Below are 8088 nucleotides of genomic sequence, written 5' to 3' on the forward strand. Positions count from 1 at the left end.
GTAAAAAAATACTAAATTGTTGATCCCGAAAAAATATGATTTTTATAAATAACAAAATTTTATTTGGTTAATAATAATATTATGGAGAATATTTATATAAATTTTGTAGAAAGTGAAGAGCAATATGTTCTTTTTACTAAAAATATTAATTCATTAATGTATTAAATAGGCTAATTAAATAATATAGTATTCTTTTAATATAGGTGCCTGTACTTATTTACACCTATTATTTAATAAAGTGAAACCCAATTAGAATTTTCTAGATTTATATACTCCATGGCGGCAAAGTACTAATGTCCATAAGTATGCCTGAGAAATCATCATTGTACTTGAACCCCACGTGAGACAACTTCATGAAAACTTATAATTGTCCATAAATGTTATAGTTTCCAAAATGCATTTCCAAAAGAGACAATCACTTTTTCTCATGAAAGTGTATAAATCACACAAACAAGTGATGAAACAAATTGAGTTACTAGTTAGTAATGTCCTTCTAATAAATATACCAAGAGAGAACCTATATATATACATATACATACACCCATATGGAGCCATATGTGCAAGCAACCACAAAACATTAAACATGAAATGAAAACTAAAGAGAGGAAACCCCCCTCAAATAAAGGCTGATTTCTGAAATATATTGAACAACTATAACCTACAATACAGATACTATTTCTACATTTTCCCCTTCAACAACTTCTATCTATCATACACCTATATAATCAAATTATTGAGACTATTTTGAAAGCACAGAAAAGCTTAAAGAAAAATGTTGCACCACACCAGCAGTTGGCAGAGTAGAAAATCATAGCATCTAATGTTTATAGCACCAGAACTAGGCTTCTAGAGGAATTCAATACACCACCTTCCATTGAACTCATTTAGTGCACATGACTCAATCATCATAAGTCTTCAAGAGGGTCATCTCATCAGGCTTGAAATAAGACCACAAATGGAGCCTTGCAATGCTTCACTCCCTTGGCCTGGCAAGCCACAGAGAACTCAGGGCTCGCAGTCGCGAGAAATAGTCGCTAATTGCGAGAAGAGCTCGAGCCGATTGCCTGGTTGTTAATATCCGAAGCATTTGTTGTAGTGTTTGCTGTCTCAGATTGTCAGCCTAGCAACATGAAAAGGATAAAATCAACTGATGACTGATATTTGATGAGTGAATCCATCATGTTTGGAATAGTTTAGGTCCAATTTTTATGCATGCATGTCACAAAATACGTTTAGGCTCTCATTTTTAGCATCTTCCACCTAAGGCATGCAAATACGCAATGAACACTGTTTGGAAGTGTGAATATGAAGTCCTGGTAACAGTAATATTTTTAATCATTCGATCTAAATTCATTTTATTTGTCAGTCAGTGGTGTTTTTTTAACACAACTTGTATGCAAGAAGCAACACAACCTCCACATCATGTGGCCATATCGATATCCTATTTATTTATAGCCTTTGTCAGACTTTCTAACAAATAGACAATTCTTTTTCAAAGCTGAAACATAATCTTTCTTTTTGGGAAAAGAAATTGATAGAAGAAACAAGAAACTCCATGTAAAACACATTCAATCAAATAAGATTTGACACATTCATGTAAAATATTTTACAATTAGAGCCTCTTCCTCCCTCGATTCTAAAATAATAGTCTTTTTTATATCCTTTCTTTTCTTTTATCCAAAACAATAGTATTTTTCCAACAATAGCCTTAGATATACATATAATTAAGAACAATTAATGCAGAACCATTAAAATTAAAACAAAGACACCAAAGTGGTTTTTTAATAAATTTGCATTAACTAAATATTTCTTAATGTGTATCAGAACCTTAAAAGACTATTGTTTTGAAAAGAAGTATATAAATTAAACTCAGTTTAACTCCAAGCTTGACGTCTCTTTATAGTTCAAAAAGATAAAAGTTGATAACAGAATTAAACTGAAAAACATATGGAAGATTGATTACCTGGCGAAGAAAACCCTCTAGAGTACCAAGCTTTCCCATAGCCATAGCCATTTGCCCCATGTAATTTGCCACATTTCCTGAGGAACCCGATGAGCTGGGTGAACCATTAGCCAATGTCTCAGACAGTGATTGCTGCAATGCATCCATCCCTTGGGAAAGAGCATCTTCAGCCTGCTGGGATGACTGCTGCAAATTGTATATGCCCATCAATTGTTGCTCAGTTAAAGGCTCCAAATGACTCACAAGAAGCTGCAACAGTGTCAATCCAATCTTAGACAGGCATAACATGATAAAGGTAAATGAAATTTAAAACTCAACATTAGAGTCAATTATTGTCAAGATAAAACTGTTAAAAAATTGTTAATTTTTTCTACAATTGGAAAGTTTCTCTTCAATATCTATTGGTCATATCTATTTTGATTCTTTTGTTGCAGTGAATGCAATGAATGTTAGACCACATATTAGTGAAGCGATTTTCAAACTAGAAAAAAGCATGTAATTACAGAACATGGATAAATGAGAAACTTTTCACCTTGAGGAGTTCAGACGAGCGAAAGCCTCCAATCCACATGAAACACCTCTCAGCTGGAGTCTTCCACATTCCTGACAGAATGTGGAAAACATCAGCTTTTGCTGCAATACCTTTCAGCCTGAAGATATCATCAAATTGAGCCATGAAATTATCAACAATTGTTCGAAGTTCAATATCTCCAGCATGGGAATTTATTGCAGCCCTTAGCTCATTTGTTTGCCTGTTATGCTCTTCTAACCATCGAGCATACTCTACATCAAATGCCATAGCACCTGTACAACGAGATGATTAAATTGATTTAGGATTTGAAACAAAACACAAATTTTGGCAAAACCCTGCCATGACCATCCATGCTATTGAGTACCATGTTGTCAGAGTTCAAAATCACAGTGGACCTGACTTTAGGTGTGATGCAATGAACCACAGCAAATAACACCAAGTTCTATGGCATACAGTTATGCAACCAAATAACCGATGTTTGTCAATGAACAATGGGAACCATCATAAGTGTATCCAACAAATAGATGGTTCTATATCTTTACACAAACAATGGTTTGTTTTGTTTTATGAAAAAGAATCATATCACAGAAAACTTCTTGGAACACTTAAATCAGCCATAGATATTCTGGTTTATAGAAATTCCATGTTGGTTAGTGAACGAAATTTGATATTGTTGTTCTACCAAATTGCCAACGCAAAAATCTACATCTAAACAAATTTCAGGATGCACATATTCTTAATTGAATGTCAAACTATAACTACTCCAAAAAGAAGATAATTTAATCAAACGGAATTTTCCAAGATTGTACAAGATGTTTAAATACCATTTCCACTCATTGACTGGGCCTGATCTCCAGTGCTTGAAATAAATATTCCCTGGAAAAGATTAATAACCAAATTGTAACACCTTATGTAGTAATAGAATCCAATTAATGGAAGCTGACAAAAAAAGGGGACTTCAAATGGTAGGTACCAAATTATTAGAGGACACAGTATAATACAAGTACAAAAACAAACCTGCTGGCGGGCTCGCTGGAGCTCCTGCTCAAGTTGGGTCAGTTTCAGCCTACTGCTCTCTAATTGTTGCACATATGCCTGAATGGATAGAAAGAATAATTTAAAAAAGAAGTCAGGAAATATGTATAAAACATATGACAAATTGTTGGGTCTCAATATAGCACATTGAACAACTAACCAAATCATAATAATTTTACAAGTTCATCTATAATTAACACAAAGGCCTTACCTTTTTCCTCAATCGGCTTTTCCTGGCAGCCTCACGATTTTGAGCAAGACGTCTTAGTGTCTGAATGAAAAATAAAAAAGAAAAATTAATACATAATAACAAAACACTTATCCTATTTGAACACAATTACTGCATACAACCTTTTGATCTGATTTATCTTTAGATCTATCGCTGGATTCACCCCTTTCAGGCTGCCAAACAAAAATGAAGCACCATAATTTAGTGTACAAATAAGCATGCTTTTATATTTATGATAAAAAGTTGGAAGGATAAATTATTCTTAATGTCATAACTCTTGGGAGCATATCCAAATGTCATTAAATAGATGAAGAAACTAAATCCAACGTGCAGAATATACCATATTACACAAGCAAAATAAGTACCAGTTGATTTTTGTCTTCTGTGTCATCTGTTGAAGTATCAGTCCTGGGGCTAGCATCAGCCATGTTAGTCTCTCCCCAATTCTCCCGATGACCAGATGTTGAAGCAAGAGTTGGTTGTGCATCTTTCTGTAATGCCAATGTCTGAGACCCAGCAATAGCAGCAGAGAGGTTTATATCCGATGTTACAATTGACTGCACCTTACATGTAAGAAAAGAGTATGAAATGAGAGAATTCATTATAGTTTGTAACGTGTTGATTCTAGGAAGTAAAAGCATATATACAAGACAAATATTACCTTATTTAAAGCTCCAAATTGAATATCAGCACCTAGAGCTTGGCTATTTGATTTCATTTGACTAAACACTGGATCTGATAGACGATATAAAAACAAAAAGGGCAAATAAAGGTTGGATAAGTTACCAAAAGGAGGATAAAAATTCAATATTGTACATTTCCATTAATATTTTGAAACTGATATATATATATACACACACACACAGACAGACAAGTTTTCTGAGACAAATCAAACAGAGTTCTGTTTTAATGTCCAGCCATTTTATTCCAACCACAATCCTACATCTTGTAATTGGTTTTGAAGGATCATAGTAGAGGAAACAAGCATTTCTTCTGGGAAATGTAGAGAATAAAGATTTTAAGGTAGAAATAATGTGAAGGTTTATGTTAACAACTAAGAGAAAACCATACAAGAAAATATGAATTTCCAATATAAATTATACATCACAATCAAGCACAGAAATGTGGAAAAAGAATACTACACCGTGGTGAATTCACAAAGTTGTGCTTAGGTAAATAAAATTTCACAACAAAATCAAGTTAACAGATTAACTACACAAGATACAAAAAAAATGCTATCCTTATCTTAAAAAACAGCTTAAGGGAAGAACTGAAAAGAATGTCATATTATTCCTTAGTTGGAATACAACAATCTAATTTGGCACCAAAGGCAAACAAATGAATCCTGAGTACTAACTGATAAGTGCATGCAGAATACTACATAAAGTGAGCCGCATCTTTCATAGAAATAAAAATATTACCCCAAGAGGTAGAAGATATAGAATGGTGAACTTAAGTTAGGAGCAAGTCACAAACAACTGAAATCACTTGAAAATATATATTATTCTTCCTTAAATACATAATGGCAAGTACAACAATGTAAGGAATGGGATTGTGAGACAAGATATTAAATTAACAAAACCGCAATTCACAGAAACCATAAATACCACACAAAAATAGAGTCCAACAGTGATAGATCAAAACACAAGCAACATACTTCTGCTAAGATTAATGGTATCCTCAACACGAAATCCAAGAGATTGCTCCAGGGTTCCAAATTCAGAAATGCGGGAAGGATGAACATTAGTTGCTTCTATGCCCCTGAAACCAAAATCATGACAACATGTAAAGGAAGTATCTGAAATGCATAGCCAACCATCCAAGCAAGACTGAGAAAGCTATGGAGTCATTGACAAAGTCCATGTTTCCAAGCTAAAGAGAAGTCATACTTGGATACTCAAGATCTAATAACAAATACATGAGAAAATTCAAAAACACAAAAAGTCATAGTAAACTTTTAAGAAAATATGAAGCCACCAAGAACGGAAAATAAGACCCTACAGTACAGTGTTTATAGTTTCAACTTCCAAGAATTATATAGAAGAAACTATGAGGGATGAATGAATCAGCATAATGAAGTGAACAGGATAATTTGCCTCCACTATAGAATAAAGAATCTCCAATAAACAGATAAATTAAATATAAAATAGTTTTTATTATTTCTGATCTCTGCAACCAATCGGGCCTTTCACCAGCAACACATCACAGTTCCCCCAACAACATGAATAGTTTCAGTTAGTTACATAAGGGTTACACTAAACTAGAAAACATAGGCACCGTGTAAACAATTTACCCACATGAGAATTATAAAACAAAACAAACTTGATCCCGGGAAATTATCATAAGACCAATAAAGAACAAAAATAAACATTAAGCAACAAAAGGGTCCTCTGGAAAATTTACATGGAACTAGAAGAAGGCAATGGAGGAGCGTAGCTTGGCATCCCGTTCACAACCTTGTTGGTGTCCTTACTGGTAACGTTTACCGTTCTACTTCTGCTACCCATCAGTAACCATGCTCAGCACAACGACCATCATATCTCTCCACAAACCTTAACCCCAAAAGACCCTGAACCCATTTCACAAGGCACACACAACTTTAGTCAAACCCACCAAAAGAGAAGAAGAGAAACTGGAGCACACAATCTTCAACAAGAAAGTCACAATTTAACAAGCTTCTAAAAGGTAAAATTCTAGACAAACTAACTTCGTTTGAGCTCGGGAAACAGGAATCAAAACAAAACAGCCACAAATTCGGTATCATAACATTGGAACCAAAATAAGTGTTGGAAGAACAGAAAAAATAAATAAATAACATTGAGACAGCATCACTCTCCGTACGCCGTTTCGAAACAAAGACAAAATTTTGGAACTCAAAACCAAAGCCTCCGCAGCATCAAAATAAAAACCCCAAAAAAAAAAACTAATTTTGAAAATGAAAACAAAAAGGCCCACCTTCTAAAAACAAAGCTCAACAACTACATAAACTTGCCAAAGGGAGGCCCCAAATTTGATGTCAAAAAGAGTAAAAATAAAAAAGTGATCTTGAACAACCTGGTCGCATGAAAATCGCAAATAAATGAACTTTCCAAGGATTTAAGCAACACCCAGAAGAAGAACCGATGGAATAATAGCCCTGCAAACCCTAACGAATGGCAAGTTGACGATAAATACCAAGACTTTTTGACTTTTTTGATTGAAGGAGTGGCACTTTAATATTTTATTATTATAATATAATGATGTTATACAGTACAATTTCATCTCTAACCCTGGCAAATTTTTATATGTTTTTTTAATAATTTATTCGGTGATTGTTGCTTATGATTGAAAACAAATTTTATGTTTTTATTACCACACCACACACTCAAAGAGGAGCATCATGTGTCATCAAGTTGATCTTTTTGGTGTAATTATAAATATTTTATGTATGGAGGGTGGAAAGAGAGAGAGAGAGAGTGGAAGAAGCGTGACGTTCAGACCATTCCATTTTCTTGCATACGTCCTTTTCATCTGAAACTCTAGTCCATTTGAAAAAAAATATTAACTTGCCTTTTTAAATTCTTCAAATTTCAGTTAACTTTACCGCTTTTTGTTTTTTGCTTCCATCTTCCTTTTTACCCTGCGCTTCTATTTTCATCCCAACGCCATGCCACACCACTCCTCATATCGTCTTCCTTCATTCTTTTTCAAGCAATGCTGTTTTTTATTTTCAATTCAATTTTTAGACTGCAATTCAAAAGGGACTTCTTTTTAGTCTGTTGGAATGAAAGGGGTTGAAAGATAACGATACAAAATCAGAAAATACCTTCCAATTTTTTTTAATTTTCTATTCTAATATTTAATAGATTATGGTTGAGAAATTTAATGGAGACCACTGTGATGAAGTACAGTATCATGTGATTCTTTCAATAGACACTGCATATATATTTATATATAATATTCAAATAATAAATTATTTGAATTTTTTTTATCAGGAATGTAGTGAGAAACAACTGTTCAAAATTACATCACAGTACTTTTCTTTTAAATACAAAATTGTTACAATTCTTCACCAATGATTTGTCACCCATTAAGTAGAGGAATTGTTCACAATCCAGTTCAGTGTTATTTAGCTCAATTGTCTAACCCTTATAATGAGTGATAAGGAGTGACTCAAATAGATTGAATGCACGTTAAATGAGAGAGGGATCAATTGGGCACACAAATATGTGATGTGGTACGAATGAGGATAGTGTAAAATAAGATATTAGTACCACCTTTTTATAGTATATCCCTTATTGTGTGCCTTTTAACAAAATTCTGAAAAAAAAATATGATGAAAAACAAAGA

At 33.5% G+C, this 8088-nt stretch overlaps 1 protein-coding gene across 8 annotated transcripts; it reads right to left on the minus strand.

Annotated features, from left to right (window-relative positions):
• Window positions 1–455: 455 nt before the first annotated feature.
• LOC137813967 (transcription factor TGA2.3) lies at window positions 456–7153 on the minus strand. Of its 8 annotated transcripts, none has more exons than XM_068616469.1 (12): window positions 6814–7153; window positions 6163–6328; window positions 5417–5520; window positions 4421–4494; window positions 4125–4316; window positions 3882–3932; window positions 3742–3801; window positions 3513–3590; window positions 3320–3371; window positions 2496–2767; window positions 1964–2212; window positions 456–1120 (listed from the first exon to the last, which is right to left on the minus strand). In XM_068616469.1, the coding sequence occupies exons 2-12, from the start codon at window positions 6264–6266 to the stop codon at window positions 974–976; spliced, it is 1383 nt and encodes a 460-aa protein (XP_068472570.1). In that variant the 5' UTR covers window positions 6267–6328; window positions 6814–7153; the 3' UTR covers window positions 456–973. The 8 variants fall into 8 exon arrangements, with proteins under 8 accessions (XP_068472570.1, XP_068472566.1, XP_068472571.1 ...); XM_068616465.1 differs by having other exon boundaries at window positions 4125–4322; window positions 6814–7033; XM_068616470.2 differs by having other exon boundaries at window positions 6715–6942.
• Between the last annotated feature and the right edge of the window lie 935 nt (window positions 7154–8088).

This window comes from Phaseolus vulgaris, chromosome 1, assembly GCF_051622355.1.
Source record: "Phaseolus vulgaris cultivar YP4 chromosome 1, ASM5162235v1, whole genome shotgun sequence".
Classification (NCBI taxonomy): domain Eukaryota; kingdom Viridiplantae; phylum Streptophyta; class Magnoliopsida; order Fabales; family Fabaceae; genus Phaseolus; species Phaseolus vulgaris.

Coding starts and splice junctions, on each gene's coding strand:
- LOC137813967 (XM_068616465.1), bottom strand. CDS start 6,266: ATGGGTAGCAGAAGTAGAACGGTAAACGTTACCAGTAAGGACACCAAC. Junction 4,323..4,420: donor AATTTGGAGCTTTAAATAAG/GTAATATTTGTC, acceptor CTTACATGTAAG/GTGCAGTCAATTGTAACATC. Junction 3,372..3,512: donor TCCAGCGAGCCCGCCAGCAG/GTTTGTTTTTGT, acceptor AATCTTTTCCAG/GGAATATTTATTTCAAGCAC.